The sequence below is a fragment of the Eptatretus burgeri genome, chromosome 13 (assembly GCF_056783735.1).
Source record: "Eptatretus burgeri isolate ZD-2024b chromosome 13, Ebu_testis_v1, whole genome shotgun sequence".
Classification (NCBI taxonomy): Eukaryota; Metazoa; Chordata; class Myxini; order Myxiniformes; family Myxinidae; genus Eptatretus; species Eptatretus burgeri.
In genome coordinates, this window is record NC_140973.1 from 61404950 (window position 1) to 61430805 (window position 25856).

The 25856-nt window shown below is 42.7% G+C and overlaps 2 protein-coding genes across 15 annotated transcripts in view; one reads left to right on the top strand and one right to left on the bottom strand.

The window, feature by feature from the left end:
* RBM47 (RNA binding motif protein 47) overlaps positions 1-3209 on the top strand; it is a 49155-nt gene extending 45946 nt beyond the window's left edge. For 4 of the 5 annotated variants that reach the window (XM_085852727.1, XM_085852728.1, XM_085852731.1 and 1 more), the window contains one exon: positions 197-3209. In XM_085852727.1, the coding sequence (XP_085708853.1) occupies positions 197-460 (264 nt within the window). In that variant the 3' untranslated portion in view covers positions 461-3209. The remainder of the gene's footprint in view (positions 1-196) is intronic. The other variant, XR_015050818.1, reaches the window with a different exon arrangement.
* Positions 3117-25175, bottom strand: RRP8 (ribosomal RNA processing 8). Of its 10 annotated transcripts, none has more exons than XM_085852723.1 (9): positions 24906-25175; positions 24456-24510; positions 20521-20665; positions 19819-19974; positions 14984-16245; positions 14724-14853; positions 5706-5812; positions 5423-5519; positions 3117-3357 (listed from the first exon to the last, which is right to left on the bottom strand). In XM_085852723.1, exons 4-9 carry the CDS (start codon positions 19909-19911, stop codon positions 3244-3246), a joined length of 1803 nt encoding a protein of 600 aa, XP_085708849.1. In that variant the 5' UTR covers positions 19912-19974; positions 20521-20665; positions 24456-24510; positions 24906-25175; the 3' UTR covers positions 3117-3243. The 10 variants fall into 10 exon arrangements, with proteins under 10 accessions (XP_085708849.1, XP_085708845.1, XP_085708847.1 ...); XM_085852719.1 differs by lacking the exon at positions 20521-20665 and adding an exon at positions 23659-23761; XM_085852721.1 differs by lacking the exon at positions 24906-25175 and adding an exon at positions 24684-24785.
* Between the last annotated feature and the right edge of the window lie 681 nt (positions 25176-25856).

Sequence of the window (25856 nt, forward strand, 5' to 3'; positions counted from 1 at the left end):
CCATTGCATCTGTGACAAAGGTAGGATGAACTTACAGAGGCCTAAAGGCACTTGCAGCCAACAAGGTTTAGTAAAAAGCTTATGCACATATCCATACGAAGATGGTGTAACATATGTGATTGATGTGTGTAATATATGTATATCAGGATTTTCATGCCATACCTTTTCATTTACCCCCCTCCCAACCTCCAAACAGGCTCGCACACTCACGCCTGTGTATGCCATGGCACCAGGTATGCCAAGACTTTCAATGGCAGCACCAAGCTTCTACAGTCATGGGTACATTCCCATGGCAACGGGTTTCCCAACAACAGCATTCCCAATGGCGGCAGGAATGCAGTCTCTCGCGGTTGGCAAACCGCCTGTACTACCACTGGGTTTCCCTTATGCGGGGTTTATGCCTCAAGCATTTGGCACCACATTGCAACTCCCCCTTCCTGACATATACCCAGGCTTTTGATATGTGAATGGGGATGGGGCAAGTTAGGGGAAGAAAAGGGAGGGGGGGGAGGTTGGATGGGGAGAGGTAAGAAGTCAGGTTGTGGACAAAGCATACCAGGTAAAGATGGCATGGGAGTTATGAAATTGGGGATGTTTCGGAGGCAGTTAAGATTCACGTCCTTAGCATCTCGTGAAATTGAAAATGTGACCTCATGTCAGTGATGACACCAAACTGCTGCTAGAAGCACCATTGTGCCTGATGCAAATAAGGGTAGAAGAGGTGTTTATGAGTAAAGGTGGGGACAAGAGGTAGAAAATGTTTCATCTCAACGACCATAATACAAAGGAACATTGTTTGAGACAAGAGCCACACAGTCAATTAACAGTGCTTTTACGCGTAGTTTGTTGGTTCGAGATGGCGAGTTCATACTGTGAAAAAGTCCTGATATTTCTATGTTCACATAAAGTCTTTCCATGTGACCACTGGAATGCCAATAATGTTCAGAGCCTAGTAATATGAATATAATCTCAGCAGTTAATCCTCTTTTGCAATTTTTTGCACAAGTAATATAGGCCAGCCTCTTTGCTACATGAAGGTTTGGGGAAAGAAAAATTAAATAGATATTTGTAATATCTGGGTTTTTGTAAAGAACCCCCCTCTATGCAATAATGCGGGACATTTCTCACCTTATGTGCACACACTTTCTAGAACATGCCATGAACATCAGATTCCAATGTAGTTTTGGATTTGAGTGATGAAGGTTAAAAAAATTTTTTTTTAATTATCTACATAAATTAAAGGCACAGCGATGCAAGGGAGAATGCAGGAAGTAGGTATTGCATTAAATAACTATTTCGGCAACACTTCACAACCACGGTCGTGTGTGCAAGTACCTGAAAAACCTCCACAAATGCTTCATTAAAACCATATCTTTCATGTTACGAGTGAGGAGTGAAAATAGTTTTAGGTGATTTTAAGCAATATTAGACAATGTCGCTGTTTCACTGCTTTTATTGGATACGATTACCCGCCGCTGCGGTGTAATAAAGTCCGTTTCGTAGCACGGCCAGAATGGTTTTGGGGTCTCTCCTCGAGCAGGGCCTGCCAAGTAACGTGAAGTTAAAATCAAAAACCCAAGCAGGTGGAACAGAACTGCATTGTAATTCACCCAGCGCAAATGGAACGGTACACCAGAACTAGGCATGCACTACGTTTAGCAGTGCAGCTGTTCTGTGTCTTGCACAGATGGCAGCAAAGTCAGAAGCTGCATTTTAGCTTTAATACCTTCTTTCCTGGCTATGACTCAGAAACCTCATGAACTATGTAATGGATGATTCAACGAGGTAGATATCTGGCAGGTAGCCCTGTTGGTTTGAACTCTTGCAGCGAGTGCTCGTGTGATGCCTGATTTATGGCTCCTAACAGTTAAAAGGTGCTATTTGGATGGATATATATATATATATATATATATATATATATATATATATATATATATATATATATATATATATATGTACACACACACACACACACACACACACACACACACACACACACACACACACACACACACACACACACACACACACACACACACACACACACACACACACACACACACACACGTTAATAAATAACTACGTTTTTATTTATACAAATCTCAAACTACACCAGCTCATTCGGAGGTCTTATTGAGCATCCCATATAAGGCTGAAAGCAGTGCTCCATAGATTGTCATATGTTGTCCCAATCCTCCACGTATTATTATTATTATTGCATGATAATATGGCTACAATTTCAGTTTTCAACACGGAGATTACAAAGTCGTTTATTGACCCATCTGAACAATTAAGTCACCAACCAGAGCTTTTGAATAAATTTGATTCCATCAATAAGCACAGCTGTTATCGATAGAGTGGTGGAAACAAGATCGCTGAACGAGTCGAGATGCTAACAGTTAGCAACAACAGGTGGCAGGCCAAAAACAGCGACAGGTAACGTACAATGGTTTGTGAAGGACATTTTGTTTTGGGAGTGGTGCAGTCGAGCTCTACTAGTGTTGCTAAAAAACAGTTATCAGGAGATGGCCTATAAACCCAAGATGGCTTCACACCAATGGCAAAGGACGAGGGGACAATGTGCATTCAACCGATAAGTTCAAGTCGAGATGCAGACTGGTTTTTATGACTTTAGGGAAAGATTACGGTTCCAAACGAATGAAAACATAAAACAAAACTCGATGCAATATTTTCGTTGCAGTGTTGGAATGTGACGTTTTGCTAAACGTACATCGACTTAAGTCACATCCAAATCAAATCGTATTAGCAATTGACAATCTCATTTCCTGCAGCTATTGATCGAGTAACTTTGATAATGCCTTTCATCGTTTTTCTTCTTATTATTATTTTTTTTCATCAGGCATAAAGAATAAAAAAAATTAAATAAGGAATCTCACAAACAAACAGGCAGTGAAGACAAATAAATATCCAGTTACAGTCTTTGTGGATGCTTCTTAACCAAATAGGAAATATTATCTTATCGAACTCAGAAGCTATATGTTGATGGGAAATACCAATGCTGCAAAAGGAGTGAATGTACAACTTCTGTGTATCTCATTTGGTTGTACAAAGATGGAGAACGTGTGCCACAGAAGAAGATGCAGCACAAGCCCATGTAGAGAAATGTTATAGTTTATTTCCAGAGTTTTATGGCCAAGTGATGGCATGTGAGTCCACTACGAAATATAATAAAATAATTATAGAAAATGTGCCTTTGCTCGTTTCCTTGTCAATAGTCTGGCGTTAGCGCTTCTTATAAACACACGGTCTTAGTTCCAGGCCCTGCAGGTCCTGCTTGGGCTTGGGTTTTGAGACTTTCTCAAACTCAAACATGAAGAAATGGGAATGCTTCAGGTCCTGGTGGGTAAAGGGGTGGAGGGGGGAGCAGAAGTAAAACCGTGAACTGGCAAAAACAGAATAAATAAATATATATAATAGGTGAAAAAGTCTCGATAAATGTTGTTCGTCTACTCCGATTGCTTTTTATTTTGTGACCTGCACCGAGGTATGCATCGATGACATATGTTCGTTCATCCGTACACACCCAGGAAAAAGATATCCCTGCTGGTAAACTACTGAGATTTCAAAGACAGCAGACGGTAATGAACCTTAAAAGGGCACTACGACCTAATTTCAGACAATTTGTTTACATCTACATTGATGGTGAATGTGAATTTTCCAAGATAACTCTGACCCATGAACGTCGTTGAGCAAGAAACGCACCTTTCGTTGTTCTTTTGAGTGTGGGCCATTTATCGATGGGTTTCTTGCGAACAAAAGAATGCCTCACTATAGGATGAGTTTGTGGGTTACAAATTCACTGAAGGCCAAAACTCAAAAGATTGACAAACGGTGATTGGAATCGGCATGTGTTTCACAAGTTCAAGACTTCAACAAGATTTTGAAAACGGAACAAGGAATACTTCTTTCTTGCCATCCTCATTCAAAAATGAAGGCACTGCTGATGTCGCAAATGCTATTTGGTATCTGGGTAAATGACTGACAAAATGTCGAGGTGGAATGTTTCTATTCATCTTGCAAAACATCAAAATCGGAATTTATGTAAAGGACAAGATCACCGGCATAACCTATCCTCAGGCAAACGGCTTCCACAATACAACTTACCGCCTGAGCTGTACCGTTCAGCATGTCAGCCTAAGTTGCATTTCAATGAGCCAGCATCCAATCTTGGGACGAAAAGCTCACCGACAGTCTTGCAATCAAATATGGGTGTCACTGTGATAGTATTAGAAACAATGGTCCATTCACTATGAGAGCCCTGCACATCTTCCAAGGCAACAACTCAGACCGTTTGTGGGTTCGTAAGGGTCCTGATGAATCGGGGCTGACAAAACTTATGATTACATTCAATGTTCAAACTTGGAATTTGTACATTCGATACCCAAGTTTGATCTGAAGTCATTGCTTTAAATCCAGCGATAATACAGGTGTGCCCCAGGAAAAGTTTAATAACTCTGTTATCGAATCAAACTTCACAAAATTTGCAGATAATATTACTCACTCATTGTCAAGATATCACTGGAAATTTGAGTTGTCGACAAATAAATTTGACAATTAAATTACTGACTACGTTGACGTTCGACATGCTCCAAATGGGAACAATTTCGCTCAATGCAGATGGCCACACGTCGAGGAAAGTTTTTGATGACTTATCTGCACCATTATCAGAATTCTCCTCAAGCTTTCTTTACTGATGTTGAGCTCTTGAAAAAGGTGTCAGATATTTATTGGGACTGGAGGCGACAGTCAGCAACAGCAGCAATATTCTTGGGTGACCTTCCTGCTTTTGTTCAGCCAGAGTGGCTCCCTCTGTTTGGTGAATTAATATTCAAGACTTTTTCTCACAAACCTTTGAATTTGAGACTTGTTAGGTGCTTTTGCTGTTGCGTGATGTGCGTAGAACAGGCGTCTTGGCTGTAAGAACGAATTTGTCCGCAGATGGTTTTCTACAGAAAATGAGTTTTGTTCCGGTGTCCACAACATGGCATCCTGTTCAGAGAGTCCCAGTTCAGACATCCTGAAAAATGAAAGAGATCGAATGGAAACTGAGAAGGTTAGAAAGCTTTTCCAAGGCCCACTTTTTTGGGGTCACCCTGAAGAACACAATTCAGCGATTGCAGTTCATGACAGGTGCCGCAGATATTCTTTTCCTGTACCAGGAATTTCCAAATGCTGAACTACTCTTTATCTCTATCGCTCTGCATGGAGTGTGTGTAAACTAGAGAGCAGGGATGTGCAATCGGAACATCAATGTGCATGATTTATTCAATTCACCAGTTATATAAGAACGTGGTCACAATGGAGGAACTTTAACGCCAATTCTTTAGTTGCTCGGCCCAATGTAACAATTGCCGTCCCTTATATGGAAATGAAGGCCTTGATAATGCAGTGCAACAACCACCTTGCTGACGATCTTGAATCCGAGCATGCTGACAGCATTCACAAACTTGCGCACACTTGTAAAACGACTGGACACCTCAGCTATCTTCATCTTCCCACTGGCAGTGAAAATTATGCAGAATGTCAAAAATTGACATTATGAATAGGAGACCCACAGTCGATATGAAAGCAATGGCAGAAGCAGCCAACGAGCAAATCTGTAGTGCCTCCAAAAATGGACATCAACACCACACTGTGGCCGTTTCAAACCATTGCACAGAACAAAGCTCAGACACCTTGCATACCCGTTCTCGAGGATACGGTTCGCCTCCTGAAGATAGTCTCGTAGATTTGTTCCCATCAGCGAGAGGCAGAACACGACGATATCCACCGAGCAATCATCCAGCGGTACCTGATGATAGACAGGTGGAATTTGAAGTTAATAACCTGGCAGGAGAGCTTTAAATAATTTACTCAAGTAATAATTATTTAAGGAGCTGGCACAATAGCTTTGAGATGTGTATCCTCGCCACAGAGTTACAAGGATTACAAGGAAATTATGCACAGGAGGCGGCCATTCGGTTCATCATGCCTGCACCACACCAATTCCAGATTTTAATAAATCCGAAAATACCCTTTCCCTTTGTGTGCAACCGTTTGGTTGCTACACTGGTACTCATTTTACCGACCTCAGACGGATGACAGGCTCAGTCAACCCCTGGTGTTAATTCAGCGGCCAACGGGGCTTAAATTCAGGACCCTAGGCTCCCAAGGCCACCACCCAAACCACGAAGCCAACACCAGGTTAAAATGTGCAATCGTAATGTCAACCCAAGTACAGACTGCCATCCTGATGCTTCATGTGCAGGGTGAGGCATCGGGGGAGAGAAGGAGGGACGTTAAAGCGGACCTGAACGCAATTTTTTTTCTCCTGAAAACTATTGAGAATCATTAATCACCGTCTAATTTGGAGGGAAAGAGAGTTGAATTTTTTTTCCCAATCACAGTGTGGAACCCCCGCCCAGAGTGTCGATTTTTCGATTTCACCAGTGCTGTAATATCTGGAATCCATAGTGAAATGAACGGCGGCTTACATAGAGAAAGAGTGCATGTTGAACTTGGATTCCGAGACTGATTCCACAGTTCTCAGAATGTTGAAAATGATCAGTGGGATTTTGAAGAAATTATTGGAGACAAAATTAGGAAGGGAAGCGCTTTTGGGGACATTGTGGAGCCAAATCGTTTTGAGCCCTGTGCGAGCAATTGAGAGGAAGAAGGAAAAGTGTTCGTGAAGATGAAAACGCCAGTCGCATGTTCACTGCAGCTCGGAGGGTTTGATTTTCCGTTCAATTAACAATTTGTGAGGGAGGAATTAAAAAAATTAATTTATAAATTGGTTTATTTACAGTCCCTATAGAAAGTCTACACCCCCTTTCAAAATTTTCACCTTTTGTTGCCTTATAGTCTGGAATTAAATTGCATTCAACAAGACTTTTCCCACCTTCATTTACATATCGTCACACCCAACTTCCAAATGAAAAACAAATTCTTCAAATTTCAGAAAATCAATAAAAAATACAAAAATAGAATATCTTGGTTGTACAAGTATCCAACCCCTGAGTTAATACCTGGCGGAAGCACCTTTGACAGCAATTACAGCTGTGAGTCTGTTGGGTTAGGTCTCTACCAACTTTGCACACCTTGATTGGGCAACATCTACCCATTGTTCTGCACAAAACTGTTCAAGCTCAGTCAAGTTGCATGGGGATAGTTGATGGACAGCAATCTTCAAGTTATGCCACAGATTTTTGATAGGATTTAGGTCAGGGCTCTGATTGGGCCACTCAAGGACATTGATCTTTTTGTTCCTGGGCCACTCAAGTGTAGCTTTGGCTGTGTGCTTCGGGTCATTGTGGTGCTGTAACATGAATTTCCGTCCCAATTTCAGCTTTCTTGCAGAAGGCAGCAGGTTTTCCTCTTGGATTTTTATGTATTTTGCTCCATCCATTTTCAATTAAATCCTTACAAGTGCCCCAGTCCCTGCTGATGAGAAACATCCCCATAACATGATGCTGCCACCACCTTGCTTCACAGTAGGGATGGTGTTTTTTGGGTGATGTGCTGTGTTAAGTTTGTGCCAAATGTAACGTTTTGCATTTAGGCCAAAAATTTCCATTTTGGTTTCATCAGCCCACAAAACTTTTTTCCACATGGCTTCAGAATCTTCAGAATGTTTTTTGCATACTTCAAATGGGACTTAAGGTGGGGTTTTTGAGTAATGGCTTCTTTCTTGCCACCCTGCTATACAGGCCAGACCTGTGGAGTGTTTGGGAAATTGTTGTCACATGCACAGAGTGACCAGTCTTTGCCATAAAGGCCTGTACTCTTTCAAGGTTGTCATTGGTCTATTGGTTGCTTTCTGATCAGTCTCCTCTTTGCTTGGTCATCCAGTCTGGAGGGATGGCCTGATCTAGGCATGGTCTTGGTGGTACCATATGACTTCCACTTCTTAATGATTGTCTTGACTGTGCTCCAAGGGATATTCAAGGCCTTTGAAATATTATTATACCCATCCCCTGATCTGTATGCCTGGTGTTGGCTTAATGGTTCGGGTGGTGGGCTTGGGATCCCGCTTATCTGTTGAATCAACACCAGGTCGGGTTAACTTGGTCTGTCATCCTTCTGAGGTTGGCAAAATGAGTGCCAGCATGCTGGTATACTGTGTCGGAGTGGTGACCCGTCCAGGATTGTGCCCAACAGCCAAGGAGACTGCTTAAGCAGCACCAACGCTCTGTGCAGAGTATGGTCCCAATCTCCTCCCCCTCCTCCTAATCTGTGCCTTACCACAACTTTATCCCAGAGGTCGATTGAAAGCTCCTCGGTGCTCATGGTTGAGTCTTTGCTGTGAAATGCACTACTCAGCAGAGGAAACCTTCAGGAACAGCTGATATTATTCTGAAATAATCATAATCACTACAATTCAACACAGGTGGAGGCCAATTAACTTGGTGTGTGATTTTGAAGGTGATTGGTTACACCTGAGCTAATTGACAATTGCTATTATAATCGGAGTGGACACTTCTCCAACCAAGATATTGTAGTTTTGTTATTTTTAATTAATTTTCTGAAATTTGTAGAACTTGTTTTTCACTTGGAAGTTGTGGGTTACGATGTAAAAGTGAAGGTGGAAAAAGTCTGATTTAATTCCAGGCTATAAGGAAACAAAAGGTGAAAAATTTGCAGGAGGGTATAGATTTTCTATAGGCACTGTATATTACTCGAGTAGAAATACCCATCATTGCCCGACAACACGGAGACCGCCAAGGCATACTCGGACATCGCGGCCAAAATTTGTCCCACCGTCGCAGTCTGACCAGGTGTCTTGTACGTTACGGGATAGTCTTGTTTCATACTTTTCCCGGACACCATTTGTGTCTGTGCCGTGTCCCACCACCATATACGTGAGGTGTCGATGTCCCTTCCCAGTGGATGAGAGCAGGGTGGTTGTGAAGGAGGGAGGGGGTGTGTTGTGGTGGTGTGGGATGCTGGTGGGTATTGTGGGGGTGATCGCTGGTGGATTGTGAAGGGGGAGGGGTCCTGAAAGTTTTAGCGTCCAAGGTCAAATCCTCTCGGAAGAGTGGATGATGCATACAGTACATATTTTCTACACTATAAATAGACAGTGGTTCATTTTATTTGCAGATATTTGTGTTGACAAGAGGCAATTATTTTCAGGTGCTCTTGTGGTAACTGCCAGTCAATAGCAACAGGTGTTTGATTCGCCGCTTAAGTTGCCGTGTACATGTGCCGGTAACTGGTTCGAGATGGTGTCACAGCTTAGAGCTACGGCTGTTTCTTCCGTTAAATCTTGGGGGAAGAACCTCTTCTCTTAATCGTGGCAGATAACCACAAGATGTAGTTATCTCTATTGTTTCATAACAGTACTCTGTTACAAGTTCCGAGCACAAAAGCGAACATTTTCTAGGCCCGATCCACACTCGGGTATTTCGGACAAACCTCGTCCAATTTCTGGCAAACTTAGGGTGTGTCGGACATTGGTGTAGAATGAAACCATCTTGGTTTGTCTGACTACAACTAGCACGGTTGCATCGGCTGGGCATACTTGTGGAAAATCGAAATTGATTCGCCGTTTGAGTTAAATTGTACCGCGATGTAACCAGGAGACGGTACTGATCTGGTGGTTTACTTCCACGTGTGGACATCACAGTTAATCTCAAGAAGATTTTGATTTTTAATCGCAAATTTACCAACTTTATAATTCAGAAATCGGAAAAAGACATCACATCTATTTTGTCGGGTATCAAGGGATAGATTAGTGTTGAGGTGGTCTGAACGTTTGGGTTCCCCTTTAATCCGGAGGACCCGTCCGCCAGCACTGGTTGCTGATGGATGTTAAAGATCCTACGGTGCCTCTCAAGAAGAGTCGGCGAGTTATCGTCGGCAAGCTGAGCTAATTACAAATCCCGTCCAGCATTGCTTATAGCCTTGAAACGTTAATCGATTTGTCGTGAATGTCCAACAGCAGCACTGTCAAGTGTACGGGCCTCTATTATACTTGTTAAAGTGAAGCATGCATAAACTATAAAAACAAAACAAAACTCAATTACGAGAGTTCATAATTATTGACTTTTATGCTTTTTAGACTCCACATCTGATATACAGATGCCCCACCAAGTAGAAAACATAACCTCAGTGAATTTTAACCTCTGCCAGCAGAGGTGGACAGAGGATTGTTTTCACCCCTGTCTGTCTGTGAGCTGGAAATCTCAGAAAGGTATGGACGGATTCGGACAAAATTTCATGGACAGGTTGGGTGTGTGACGAGGAAGAATTGATTTAGGTTTGGTGAATATTCGGATCAGAGAATTTTTTTTTAATTTAAGTGATTCTTCACCACATTGAGAACTTGGGCCATAAACGATATATAGTGCCAGCATGCTGGTATGCTGGTATACTGGTATTTCAAAAAAGTTATGAACGGTTTCGAACAAAACTAGGTGGATGGGATGGGTAGGTGACAAGAGGAACAAGCTGATAAGATTTTGATTCAGGTACGAACACAGATCTGACCTATCAGTGGGATACAAAAATGTAAACTATTCAGGCTGACGGAGGAATGCGCTCTACCGAGTGCCGTTCTAGTTCTTTGTTGGGGTGCCACCACACCTGGCCCACGAGAAGCTTTGACATTTCCCTCTGTCCTCAACATGGATGGATATTTAAGGTTTTGTCATTCGGACTGATTTGTTAGGTAACCATGCTTTATATTTGCACTAGTGCGGGCCCTTAGGTGCGTGCCAGTATATGCAGCTTCGTTCCTTCGCTCTCGTAAACGACGACTAGATTGGGGCATTGTTTCAATTAGATCGGACCAACCGTATCATAAATGGCCATAACTTGGGAAACATACACAGGTCCCCAGCGTCAATTGTGACGTCATACCAAACGAAGAAGAAGAATTGTGATGGCAATCGTGCAAAATAAATAAATAAATAAACATTAATTGTGACGTCATAGCACTGTGTCTTGTCATTGGTTGACAGATAAATGGCCGTAACTTGGGAACCGCTTGTCCGATTAATATCAAACCTTGAAAAGGCACATCCGCGGGTCCCCAGCAATATTCCTGGCAAGTTTCAATCAGATCGGACTGGTGGCCGTCGAGAAACGGTGGTCGCAGACAGACAGACAGACACACACACACACACACACACACACACACACACACACACACACACACACACACACACACACACACACACACACACACACACACACACACACACACACACACACACACACACACACACACACACACACACACACACACACACACACACACACACACACACATTGCTGGAATTATAGATAGATGAAAGTTTTCCAAAACTTCAGGCAAACTTAAAACGTGATTAATGAAGAAACGATTTGAATGACCAAACACACAATTGCTCCGTTGAAAATGCAAATCGCACGAGGGATACGGGGACATGAGAATTGTCACAGCCAGTTGTGGACCGGATGTGGTGGTACATTCAAAAGAAAACGAAAAATCTATATTAAAGTCGAACAAATCAGAGTTTTTGAAATGACATGTGTGTTGCAATCGAATGCAGAATAAATCCTCATCTCAGAAATGTCTTGTTACTGAGGGAATCCAAATGTGACCATCACTTGAAGCGATGGTGGTGCTGCAAGGTAGGTCGGTGGATCGGCCCAAACTCTTGACGGAGTAGCAAGGACCTCACGCCAATTTGGGAACATTTCCTTGACCAAGAACCCAATCCTGGATTGGTCGACACTCCATCACAGGGAGCAGAATTTCTGACTCAAGTCACCTTGGGAATCGAACCAACACCAGCAATAACAGGCCACAAGTGCTGACGTGCATTTACAAACAGGTGTTTCATTTGTACCTTTTTCACTATGTGCAATTCATAGTTTGACCACTTGGATGCACAGTGACACCAACAACAGCACAAAACGAGGAATACTTGTTGGGCTTGAGGCGAGCACAAAGCAAGAAGTGGCTAAGGGTAACATCCTAACATGCACTGATGCATCCATTTGTAAACATCATCATCAAACCGCAAAGTGTAATGTTAAAACATCACAATTGATTATTTTGAGAAAAGTAATTGATCTTAAAGTTTCCCCTTTTTTCACAGAATTCAAGGCCAAAGTGAGAGCAGGGCTGATTTTTTTCTTTTTTATTATTTATTTATTTGTTTTCAGAAGTGATTTTTAAAAAATATTTCCGAAAGTGATTTTTTTCATGACCTGAAGTGGTTATTTTGTTTTTTACATGACCGGAAGTGATTATTTTTCATTCATGGCACAGGATGGCCTGGAGTTACGCACACCCGCCTCTGAGCTGTCTATCCTGGGTTTGAATCCCAACCCAGTTATAAACGGTCATATCCTGGTGTTTCACAGGCAAGTCGAGGGAGGTATCAATGTGTGTGCCATCCCTCGGATGGATGTTAAACTTGGTGTTACAGCTGCCGGCATTAGTTGGTAGCTGTTATAAGAGTAAGTGAGCTATCGCCAGCACCCTGAGCAAATTCCAAATTCCTGCTCTAACCAACACTGCATCAGTGGCACTGCCACAACCCCCAAAACCTATGCAACAACACATGGTTTTTGTATTTGAACTATTATCGATGTAGCGATTACCGTAATCACTAATGGGGCACTTACATACACGAGCGAGCACCCCTACCCAGACATGTCAACATGTCACATTAGTCAAGTCTCAAGTCTTTGAGGGCAAGTCTCAAGTCTAGTGCCACGTCATAATGTCATTATCATAGACATAGACCTTGGTTACATGGAGGCCATTAATACTCAAAGGGTTTACATGAGTCATTAGCTGGTTGTTTTATGAGCTTGATGATTTCTTGAACAGATATACTATAAAATAAATGACATAGAAAAAATAAAAATGACTGTTTAATTGATTTAATTGAAAGTCGTTCAGATTCTGTGGTGTAATGGTTACATTTGATGACCAAAATGGTTACAATCGGCAACGAAACTCGGTGGCCAGACAACATCCCACACACAATCAGCATGATTATAGGCTCAGTGTTGCTGTGTTAGTGTTGTGCAAACATTAGAAAGTTAAAAATGAAACGTGTTCGAACATCTAAAGGAAAAGAAAACTTACTGCTGCAGGTGAGTTTTTAGGTGACAAATGAAATTTGATGTTGTGGATGGGCCATCTGAAATTTTTATACCACACGTTTGACATGCAAGCACTCATTTTATTCAACTAGTATGAGCCCGTACATGCAAACCAAAAAAAAAACAAACAAAAAAACAAAAAAAAAACTTTCAAACCGCGAGCCAGAAACAACCACACAGGCCGTTCCTTCGCTCTCGCGTGCCCGTACGTGCAAGCCCCCCCCCCAAAACAAACAAACAAAAAAAACGTTCAAATCGCGAGCCAGAAACAACCACACAGGCCGTTCCTTCGCTCTCGGAAACGATGACTGGATTGGGGCATTGTGTTTATCTCTCAATGCGCATAAGAAATCGAGAAATTATTAGAATACGTTAAGTCATCAATATCCGGAAGTGGTGCATGCCCGTACGGAATATTTACATGCATTCCCCGAATTATCGCTTGCATTGAAGTAACAACTGCTGAGATACTTACACACAGAGCTAATTAAAATCCAAATTAAAATCAAGTTTACCTCCCTGTCTTTGCTTGCCAAGTCATTCGCTGCCATTGACCATTGCCACTCCTACGCCACGATAACTAAGGCACCGATCCCCATCGTAACCGGCACGGCACATGACGTCATCGTTGGCCGGCCGCGCACCGGCCTACACAGCAACATGTCCTTTCATTGGTTGGTAAATAAATGGCCATAACTTGGGAAGCACTTGTCCGATTAATATCAAACCTTGAAAAGGCGCATCATCAGGGCCCCAGAAATATACCAGGCAAGTTTCAATTAGATCAATTCAATTAGATTAGTGGTTGTCGAGAAACAGCGGTCACACACACACACACACACACACACACACACACACACACACACACACACACACACACACACACACACACACACACACACACACACACACACACACACACACACACACACACACACACACACACAGTTTGTTTCCTGGCATGGCCCGTGCCCAATACATACCCCAGACAGTTTGACCAAAAGAACGAAGAGAGGGGGAGAGGAAAGGCGAGGATGAGAATATAATTTTATTTTATCTTGATCTTCCTCTTCCTCTTAGTGTGTTGTTCATTATTTGGAATTCAGCATCTAAAAAGGTTGTGATGAATATCCCAACAACAATCTCCCCTTCCTCACTCCCTGAGTGTATAGCTAAGCTGGTATCTATACACCGCCCAATTATATATATATATATATATTTTTTTTTTTTTTCCATTAACAACAACAGTTTATCTTTATTTTTTTTAAGCAATTACGCGAAGATTGGTATTCCCGTCAGCGGAGTGACGGGTCTTACATTCTAGGCATCCTGAAAATCAGATGCAAGCATAACAGGAGGAAGACAAAGAATAGATTGAGAGCAAGCAATAAAGGAAAAGTAGTTAAACAACAATAAAAGTAATACAGTAAGAGTAAAAGGAAGAATAACAAGATCGGTAAATGCATGTCTGAGAACGTGTTCGATACCGGGGTTTTTTTATTTTATTTTTTTACAACTAAAATGGCCGCCAGCCTACCAGTCGGCCATCTTTGATCGGATCGCAAAATAATACTAGCAGCATTTACATGAATGAATAATTGTTACGGCCGAAGTACCTTTGCCATATCGCAGACAGTGACATCGCTGTTCAGAGCAACCAGGTCGAAGGAGTAAACCTTGTTGGGGACGCTCCGAGCAAGGCGGGCATCTCCACAGCCAAAATCGGCCACCCTCAGGTGGGATGGTCTAAGCATTCATAGGCAGGATGGCAGCGATCAAATCAAGAGATGAGAAATGCACTAAAAATTATGCGCATATCAACACTGCAGAGAGTTTAACAAAACCAACCAAACGAGTACACGGCACTTCACCGTACCCATGTTTCACGTAGTTCACAATTTGATTCAAAGGGTCAAAGGGCCAGTTCTTCATGCTCTCCAGGTAGCCTTCATGATAAGCTCTGAAAGCTCCGGGGTCACATTGGAATATGTCCTTTGACTCACAGCCTCGGCTCTTGTACAATGTCTCATTAAGCATACGGAACCGAGCCGTTCGCAATCGAGCTTCCGCCTTGGCACGGAGCTTGGAAATTTGACCTCGATTCACGTTTGTTTGATTCGCCCCCTCTCCCTCCCCACCATTGTTACAAAGGTTGTCACTGGTTGAGTCGAAGGCTGAACAGGTCTTCATGGCATCGACAAGCTTCGGAGATGACTGCTCTGCATCTCTCTTGTGCTTTTTGGTTTTGTTGTTGGAGTGAAGCGAGTTGCACTTCTTTTTCCTGCTCGTGTCCTGCACATGTTCAGCAGAAGAAGGTCTTATCACATTAGAGTCAGACCATTGAGTATTTATCCAAGCAACTTTACAATTATATTTTTCATTTTGAGGCTCCTCCATTGCAACACCTCGAGATTTGGCTGTTTTTGAAGATGCTGTGGGAAGTGTCTGCTTCCTGTTCCTAAAACCAAAACCACGAGCTCCATCAACATTCTTGCCAATTCTCTCCGGACTTTTGGAGTCTTCCGATGGATTTACCGTTTGACCTTGCTGCAACCTAGGTTCAGCCATGTATGCAACACCCTTTTGGACACCACCACCACCACAGCCTTGTCCACTCAATCCCTCAAAACCAATCCTGCACCTCATTCTGCTCTTCTTCTTGTTTTTTAAACGATTCTTCCACTGCTGTCGTGTGTACTGTTTTACCTCTGCCGGCATTTGCATCTTTTCACCACTTGTCTTCTTCCGTTTTTCTCGCAGCATTCCAGTGGCAGCATCTCCAATCTTCCTCTTCAACTTTTGGTACTTAATTCTACCTTCGATTATCTTTTCTTCAGGTGCACCAACTGACGTTCCTTTTCCCTGCCCTTTTGGTTTGCATTGCAATTCACCTTGTGCATTCCCTGTGCACTCATTATGCAGCAGGTTGTATCTACATCCCAGAGATGCCGGTGTTGTGTCCTTACGAGCATTTCCTTTCTTTTTTTGCACAACAGAGTCATTAGCTGTACTGATAAGTAAGCTTTTTTCTGTCTTTCCCTCCTTCCCATTTCTTCTCGAATCCCATCGTTTGGCACTACCAGTTTGATTTGAAGCAGGTAAAACAGCTCCTCCAACACCAACACGGTGGGCATCATTCTGCAAAAAATAAAAATACAGAAGATAATTTATCCCTGACATTCCATCAAAGCCATAAATTGCTACAAAAATGACCAACAATAAGAACACAGTACAAACTAGAGAGTTCATGGAATACCTTACCCGACACGGTGTTGAGAAAAAAGACATAGGAAGGGTATTTAAACTCTTGCTTTGCTTTTCCGAGCACGATCTATGTTTCCTATGAGACGCGAGTTTGGCTGAATCTCAATATCCCCCAACGCTCAGAGAGAGCGAGTGGAAATTTTGATTGGTCGATATGGCATAAAATGGTGTAATATTTTGTCCAAGTACTGCTAAACTGTAGGGTTTTTGAAAACGCCAACAAGACAATTTGTGTTCTACAGTGTTCAAGTACATAACTCAATTGAAATTAAATTAAATGAAAAAATTTTCAAATGAGGCTTTTTAAAGCAGGAACCCAAACAATTTTTTTTTGTTCTGAAAACCATTGAGAATGGTTAATCACGACAGTCTAATTTGAAGGGGGCGAAAAAAAGAATTGAAATATTTTTGCCAATCACAAAGTGTCGAAAGAAGCACAAGCAGTTCGATTTTCGATTTCGCTAGTCATGTCACATCTGGAAGCCATACTGATCCGAACGGCAGCTTACATGGAGAAACAGTGCATGTCAATCTCAGATTCCGATACCGATTCCACTGTCATCAGCAACTCTGATGGTTGTCAGAATTTTGAAACGGCTCATTGGGATTTTGAAGGAACAGTTGGAGACAAAATTAGGGATGGAAACGCTTTCGGGGATTAGGGAGCAGTATCGTTTCACGCCTTATAATGACGATTCAGAGGAAGAAGGCGGAAGTCATCATGAAGAAAGAAAAATAAACACAGGGTCGTCTGTTCACTCCAGATTGGTAGGTTTTGATTTTCCGTTCAATTGATGGTTTATAAGGGAGGGATTGTATATTAATTGATTACTCAGTTACATTACTCGAGCAGAAAGACGCATCATCACACGACAGCACAGACACCGCCCAGGCATAATCGGACACCACAGACAAAATGGGTGATGAATGCTTTGTTCCATCATCGCAGGCTGACCAGGTGTCTTGTGTATTATGGGATCATCCCGTTTCATACTTTCCCCAGACATAATTTGTGTCAGTGTCCATGCTGTGTCCCACAGTCATGTCCGTGAGGTGTAAATCTCCTGCCTTACTGGAGGGAGGAGTGGTGCTAGGGGGAAAGAGGGTATGTGGTGGAAAGAGGGTGGTATTGTGGGGGTGATTGTTGACGGAGGGAGTATGATGGAGGGAGTGGGGGGTAAGGGGTGGGGTTGGGATGGTGTTACAGTTTTGAGCGCCAGTTGTTTCTTCTGCTTAACCGTGGGGCTGGCATCCTCTCTCAATCGTGGGAGATAACCACAAGATCAAGCAATCGTTGTTGTTTCATAATAGTTCTCTGTAAAACGTTCCAAGCACAAAAGCGAAAATTTTGTAGGCCTGACCCACACTCAGGTATTTCTGACAAACCTCATCCATTTAGTGGCAAACTTAGGGTCTTTCGGCCATTGGTGTAGCATGAAGCCATATTGGTTTGTATTACTACACAAGCACCAAGGGCGCATCGACTCGGAAAATTAGTGGAAAATCGAAAATGATTTTCCGTTTGAGTTAAGTGGTTCCACAATATTATAGCCTGGAGACAGTACGGATATGATGGTCCACTTCCTGATGCAATGTCACGGATAATCAGAAGAAGATTATTGACTTCTAAATCACAAATTTACCTACTTTATAATTCGGAAATCGGAAAAAGACATCATATCTATTTGTAGGGTATCAAGGTACAGATTAGCATTGAGGTGATCTGAGTGTTTGGGTTCCCCTTTCAGGTAAACATTTTTTTTTAAAACCTTTGTTTTTACCCCAGGGGGCAGGGCCAAAAATGACACTGGTCTTGCCCTTCGTGCCATGTGGTGATCATAACTACCAAGTTTGGTGAATTTATACCCAACCGTTTCGGATAAGACAGCGTGACAAACAGACAGACAGAGACAGATGGAGCCAGTTACAATATCCCCCATTTTTTTCAAAAAGCATGCAGCTAATTAGTGAAACCAAACCCAATGCCATTCAAATGGAATTTGGCCTTGATAAGTGAGCCAAGGGCACATTCGAACAAGAGAAAGCAGCAAAAATAGACAAGATAAAAATCAACCTAGATACAACTGGAAGGGCACCGAGTAGAGTGGATACCCCCATCGTGTAATGCCTAATCCACGAGAACATATCTGGCCCAATAAATTTTTGAGATTGTGCTATTTAACGTTTTTGAGCCCGATCTCTCAATGGTGAAGAATCACTTTTGAAATTCCAGTAGTCGGATCCAGATTCGGATCTTCACCAAAATCGAACCAATTTGTCGTGGTCACACACCGAACATGTCCACAAAATGTCATCCGGATCCGCCCACAACTTTTTGAGATATCCTGTACACAGACAAACAGACAGAGAGGAATGAATACATAACCTCCTTCACCTTCGGTGGCAGAGGTAACAAGACAGAAATTAGTCAACGACGCATCATACAAATACCCCAGAGTAGAAAAGGGGTACCAAATATGTCACAAACAAATGTGAAAAACAATTACCAAATTACCCATAGAACAAGAATGACCCTGAAAACATATTTCCCCAACAAGTAAAATCAAGGCCATTAACCAATGAGCAATTGTCAATGGTGTCATGTAACACCTATTGGCGCAACACTGGGCTGCTTTGAGACTTCCAATCTACAGGGTAAAGCAGCCTTCAGACACAGATCCGGCAGGGAGGTCTCGAAGCAGTTGACTGTTGTGGTTGCTTTGACATGACTTTCCGGATTCGAACCGGGGCGACCGGAACGATCCGACGGCTGTAACAATATCATGTTTGTGTGTTTGTTTTACTTGTATTCCCTCTTGAATTGCCAGACAGAATGAGTGAAAACTGGTAGTTACACTCACGGAGTGCACACGGAAGTTTTAGGGGGGGGGGGGAATTAATAGTCCCTGGGATCAAGGGGGAGAGGGTGGGGTGGGGGGGGAGGACCCCAATTCTCTTCATATAAATGTGTACATGTATCATACAGCGCCACCTGGTGGGGATAGTACTCCAGTCATAAATCATAAATGTGGGTGAAATTTCCCATCCGTTAGGAGGGGATCTTCGCAACTGCATAAGGTAATGAGAAATGGAATGTAAACCTCTGCCTTCCAGACATGAGAAATAACTGAAGACATCAGACTTTTTTTGCACTTAATTTATATTTACAGAACACAGGGTGAAATATGTAACGTTGCTAACGATTAGGAAATGCCAGATGAAGCCGCAGAAGTGTGTGTGCGTGTGTATGTATGTGTATGTACACACACACACACACACACACACACACACACACACACACACACACACACACACACACACACACACACACACACACACACACACACACACACACACACACACACACACACACCATTTAATGCAAGTCCATACAAACTGATTATACCAAATCCAAAAAATACACAGGACAGGAGGGACGTGACATACCCTGACAGACGTATTAGAAGAAGCCTTGGGAAAAACGACCTTGGCCAGCGACGTACCCTGACCAGCATCACCCCACTCAACAATTTGAAACATCCTCCACGTTCAGCTAAAATGGCTGGTTGTCCCAAAATGACAACCCGGATCACGTCCACAACACTGCCTCGTGGGTGGGGGGGGAGTAATAATAAAGCACCCAAAAGATAATGAACAGAAATCACATTTACAATCAGATAACGTATTTGTGTGTTCAGTCATCTTGTCTAGACCCCAAGGTACAGTGTTAGAATTAGAGTCACTGCAATATTGCTTCTCACATTAATGCTTACAGTTGTTCTGAATGCAACATTGACCATGCAAAGAGGGGTGTACATCTCTGGCTGTTGGATTTATTTTTTTTGTAGACAATGTTGAGGCTCATATGAGAGCTAACACACAGAACGTATGACAAAGGGAACAAGAGAAGAGAGGGGCAGGAGAGGGAAGCACAAAACTGTGGGGAACGGAGACATTAAGAGATCTGTGGAAGGGGGAGGGATGGGATGGAGTACATGGGGTAAACAAGATGGACACTACAGGGACTTTCAAGAAGCAAAGCAAGGAATATGAAGGAGGTGTGTTTGGGGTGGATTAATGGGGGTAGAAAAGATCGTGGTTTGGGATGGGGGAAGACATGAGATGGTGGTGAACAGCTGTTTTGAAGACCTGAAGGGAAGAGTGGGATTGAAGAAAGTGTGGCAGTTTGTTCCAGAAGTTGGAGAAAAAGAGGAATGAAAGAGTGAAGGTGAGCAGTGATTCTTGACTTTGTTAGTGTCACCAGAAGGGGGTTACCTGGCGGACCTTCAGTGCCCTGTGGAAGTATGGGGAGAAGGGGGACAGATCACAGACAGAGCAGGGGGTGGGGGTGAGGCCAGAGAGGGGCCAGTGACGGAAGAAGAAAGAAAGACCACCGACGTTGGTGAGGATGGTTACATCATTTTCTGGAAGAGCGGCTGTGCCACCAATGTGCTGCTCCTGTTACCAGCAAGCTGGGACTCATTTTGCCGACCTCAGAAGGATAACAGGCTGAATAAACCCACCTGGTGTTATTTCAACAGCAAGACAGGAGCTCAAACTTAAGACCATAAGACCTTAAAAGGTCCCCTGACATGCAAAAGTACTGAAATTTCATTTATAGTTTCTCATTGTGATTTCAGATCTGACAAATGTTTTTTCACAATACTCATTTTGTAAAATGTAAAATTAAAAAAACAAACCTCTTCGAGAACGCCCCTAAAAATTCTCCTGAAAGGGGCGTAACCCACATGACGTCAACTACAGTATGTCAAAGGCTGCACGTTAATTACTCGGGTGGGTGGTCTACGTGATTCTATTGGCTTGCTGTGCGTTTCCACATTTGATTGGTCGACTCAATCACTTCGTTCATTTCTGCTTTAAAAAAAAAATCGAACATTTGGTTTTGAATAATGGATGACATGGACTTTCACTTGTCTGGTAACGACAGTGAGTGTGAGAGAAATGAAGGATTTTGGTCTGAATCAGATGGAGAATTGTCGGATAACGTAGTCGCGGGAGGTGAAGTTCAGCCAGCTGGAAATTAAGTACGGCCTTACCAGTTCGAGCTCGAAGCAGGACAAGCAGAGGAAAATGGCGATGAAATTCCCAGAGTTCATGATGATCGGGAGGACATCGAAGGAAGACTCTGAAATAACAACTGGTTAGACTAAATCCTATTCGTAATTCAATAATGTAAATTTGACTTGCATACTGCTCGATATCAGAAATATTTTAGTGAGGTGACGTGACCAATGCAGCGCAGCGGACATGGTTCTCCGCGGCGAATAAATCGCAAGCAAGGCCGGCGCATGTCATCGGCCGTATCTCTCCACGCATAAAACGAAGCAATCTCACTGTCTGGATACGATGAAAACTTGTGTGCAGAACACACCTTGTGACACAATTGTCTAGAGTTGTCCGATAAATCTGACGTTCTGTTGCATTTTTATTTATTTTATTCCTACTGTCGTCATGTAGCACCAGTGGAAAACAATGAAGAAAAGAGAATAATAAATAAAAGCTAGAGGCACGTCAGATTTATCGGCCTTGTCGGACGGAAGACGGATTTATCGGCCTAGTCGGACGGACGATGGATTTATCGGACGAGTCTAGACCAGTGTTTCTCAACCGGGGTTCCCCGGAACCCTAGGGTTCCACGAGAAACAGTAATAAATAGGCTAATGTATTTTTGAGTAGTTTTTGTTTGATTTAACATTCGTAATTTTACTATGTATTCGTAAGGCATATTGTTGGAAACTCCTTGGTTATTATAATTGAGGCTTCAACCTCACATTATTTACAATTATAACAACCATAGGGAATGTATTTAACGATGTCTATATGGCGCCAGTGTGAAACCGCCCTCACTGGTTAGTGGACGTCCTGTACGCGGCGGATTTGTGTATCATTGATTGACTGACTCAAGTACAGGACACATGCACGGTGTCCATCTATCTTGTCTGTGCTTCCTAGCACGAAGTCTGTCTGTCTCTATCTCTCTATATATATATCTATCTATCTATCTATCTATCTATCTATCTATCTATCTATCTATCTATCTATCTATCTATCTATCTATCTCTCTCTCTCTCTCTCTCTCTCTCTCTCTCTCTCTCTCTCTCTCTCTCTCTCTCTCTCTCTCTCTCTCTCTCTCTCTCTCTCTCTCTCTCTCTCTCTCTCTCTCTCTCTCTCTCTCTCTCTCTCTCTCTCTCTCTCTCTCCCTCCCTCTCTCTCTCTCTCGCTCTCTCTCTCCCTCTCTCTCTCTCGCTCTCTCTCTCTCTCTCTCTCTCTCTCTCTCTCTCTCTCTCTCTCTCTCTCTCTCTCTCTCTCTCGCTCTCTCTCTCGCTCTCTCGCTCTCTCTCTCTCTCTCGCTCTGTTAGTTCTTCTGTTTACCTTAATTGCTTCAGCTTTATTTGTTTAAGTTTTGTTTATCAAGTTACATGAGGTGTGTTTGTTTTTTTTGATTAAAAAAAGAAAATTTGTGAATTAAAACCTCTCTGTGAGGTCTCATAAACGAACGGTATGTTTTTTTTCATTGCCAATAAATTTGACAAAAAGGGGGTCATTTTTTCCTTAAACCAGGTGTCCGAAAAAAAATATATTATATTTACCACGTGAACTACGATAAAAATATAAAAGAGCTAGATATTAATAATGGTATATAATAATTTTTATGCAGGGGTTCCCTGAGACATGAAAACTATTTCAAGGGTTCCACAAGGGTAAAAAGGTTGAGAAACGCTGCTCTAGACTCTAGAGATCTCGAGTTGATCCACTCTGTGCGAGTTTCTGTATGTGACGTCAACGCTGTGATTCGCTGAAGTCAACTTTTTTAGGGGCGGGGCATAGCAAGTTGTGAAAAGCACAATAAATGATCGAAATATTGCTCTCATTATCCCATTTTTGATTAAAAAAACAAAACATGGGTGATTTCTTCACTAGGAAGGTCAAGTTAATATATAAATAACCAGAAAGTTTTGCATGTCAGGGAACCTTTAAGCCAGCCACCTCAACCATTAAACCAACACCAGGGTCATATTAATGCTGATGGAGTATTTACATGTATCCAACAGCAAAATGGACAAGCAATTATACTATAATGGAGCTATGCCGTGTGTGTGTGTGAGTGTGAGTGTGAGTGTGAGTGTGAGTGTGAGTGAGTGTGAGTGTGAGTGTGAGTGTGAGTGTGTGTGTGTGTGTGTGTGTGTGTGTGAGTGTGTGTGTGTGTGTATATAATGCATTAGGAAGCAGATAATTGCTTTTGTGTCGTTTAGTTGCACCATTAACCTGCTCTTGGTCACATATCTTTTCCACAGATCTCACGAGATTGAGAGTTGGACAGGCGACTGTAACAGCTTCCACGTGTCATGGCCTGTTTCAATCACGGTTTCTGTGAAGTCGGTGATAGAATCTTAGGGGAGGGGGGAGTTTTTAAATATTCCACTATGTCAATGTGGGGAATGCCCATTTTATTGTTGGAGTGGGAGGAGAGTGAGGATGGGTGGACAGAATTGGAGTTGGGGGGGGGGGAGCAAAGATGGGACAGAGTTGGGAGGTTGAGGACTTTTGGTTGGGGGTTGGAGAGTTTTGTTGGGAAGCAGAGGTTGAGAACTTGGGTCTGAAACATAGGGGATAGGTTGAGGACTTGAAGAACACAGGGGTTAAGGACTTGAAGTCACATTTTACATTCCATAGAATTTACACAGGTTCCTGCGATTATGCTGTCGAAGTTCATCCATGTCAAACTCCCCAAATATTCCACACTGTATTGGGAATCAATTCCCGTACAACAGCCCGGTGAAACAGACTTATCTACTTGCAGTGAATAAAACACCAACATTACATCAATCCATTGTAAACAAGAACAAGATTTGCTTTGCAACACACGTCCCCTCCCGATTTGATATTTTCTAAGTTTAAAAAAGGTCAAAACTCTGTGATAAATTGACAAAATGAATGAACATGATATTAAAAGGATAACACTGCGACATGAACATGATATCCATCCAAAACTTGATGTTGTTCGCCAGTGATTGTCCATTTGAACGTGCAACACAGTGGAGTGAACACTCGGTGACGTTTACCTCAAGGGTCTTCCAGTAACGCGTATTTTCAGGTTCGTGTTTCCGTCATCCTGACCTGGTCGCGAATAGGGAGAGAGGAGCACGCGTAACGTGGGGTTCGAAGTACAGTATTCCAATTTTTTTTTTTTAATAAACACTTCACCAATGTAGCTTATATAACAAGCCATTAACATCATTCATACGTACAAAACTCGCTTTGTATGGAAAAAAAAAAAGCTGTACTCTAACCTCCCAAAAGGCAAGCCTTAAAACACTTCCTCACTGTACACGACACGACACGGCACGACGTTTCAACCTTGACCTCGGAACCGGAAATGACGACAAACAGTTGTTGTTGTTGTTTTTTTGGTTTAAAAAAATAAAAAATATTGTGCAAATATTTATTGTTACGTTAAGTGATGCAATAAATCCTCGTCACATTAAATATTTCCTTCCTACGAGCAAACGTACTTGGTCGATTCACAGCTTGGTGTCCACGGAGGATCCCACCGACGGTGCAGTCACTCACTGATCCGATTGGCTGTCGCACGACGCGATTCGTGAATAAATAGTCCCTCGACTTTGGTTCAACACGTGCTGCGAGTCATGAGCTTCATCGAGTGCCTTTTCGACCCATTCAAGCGAAGCCCTCAATAAAAAGATCATAAAAAACAACAGTTGGAACCATGAATCAGTCAGATCACCATTTCCCCCATTTCTTGACCACATTCCGTCACGATGGAGGGTTTTCAGAGCTATCCCATAATGCCGTGCGCGCCGCCATATTGTTTATGGCGCCTGTGCACACTGTATCACAGCCATAGGTACTGAAATCCCTCGATGTAGTCGTTTATCGTTTCTGCACCGGATCCGTTTTGTGAAGATGAGGTGGCAAGGTTATTAATTTTTTTTTTTTTTGCTTTTATATTTTACAAGGGAACAGTTGGGGGGGGGGGGAATCAAAATTCCTGCCCGAACCTGCAGAGGGCACTGCATCAGCGGCACAGCAGCGTCCTCAGCCAATGATGCTACCTTGCATCCTTGTGCTGCATGTACAAAACGAGTTTAAGGGCAGGAATTTATCATTTGTTCAGGGAGCCGGAGATAGCTCGTCTACCCTTCCCGGAGGAACGTTCACTAAGTAATGCTAGCAGACGGGACACATCCAGTTTAACGTTCATCCGAGTGACGGCACACACACATTGATGAATCTCCCTTACCTGTGAAACACCAGGACGACAGTTTATAGCTGGGTCGGGATTCGAACCGAGGCTAGACGCTTTCGATGCGACTGTGCGCACCTCGAGGTCATCCTGCCAGCACAAAGAACGTATGGGGAACCTATGGAATAATTTAAAACTTATAGTAAGTTACCAGTGCCCGCACAGGATCAGGACCGGATTACGACTTTGTGGACACCTG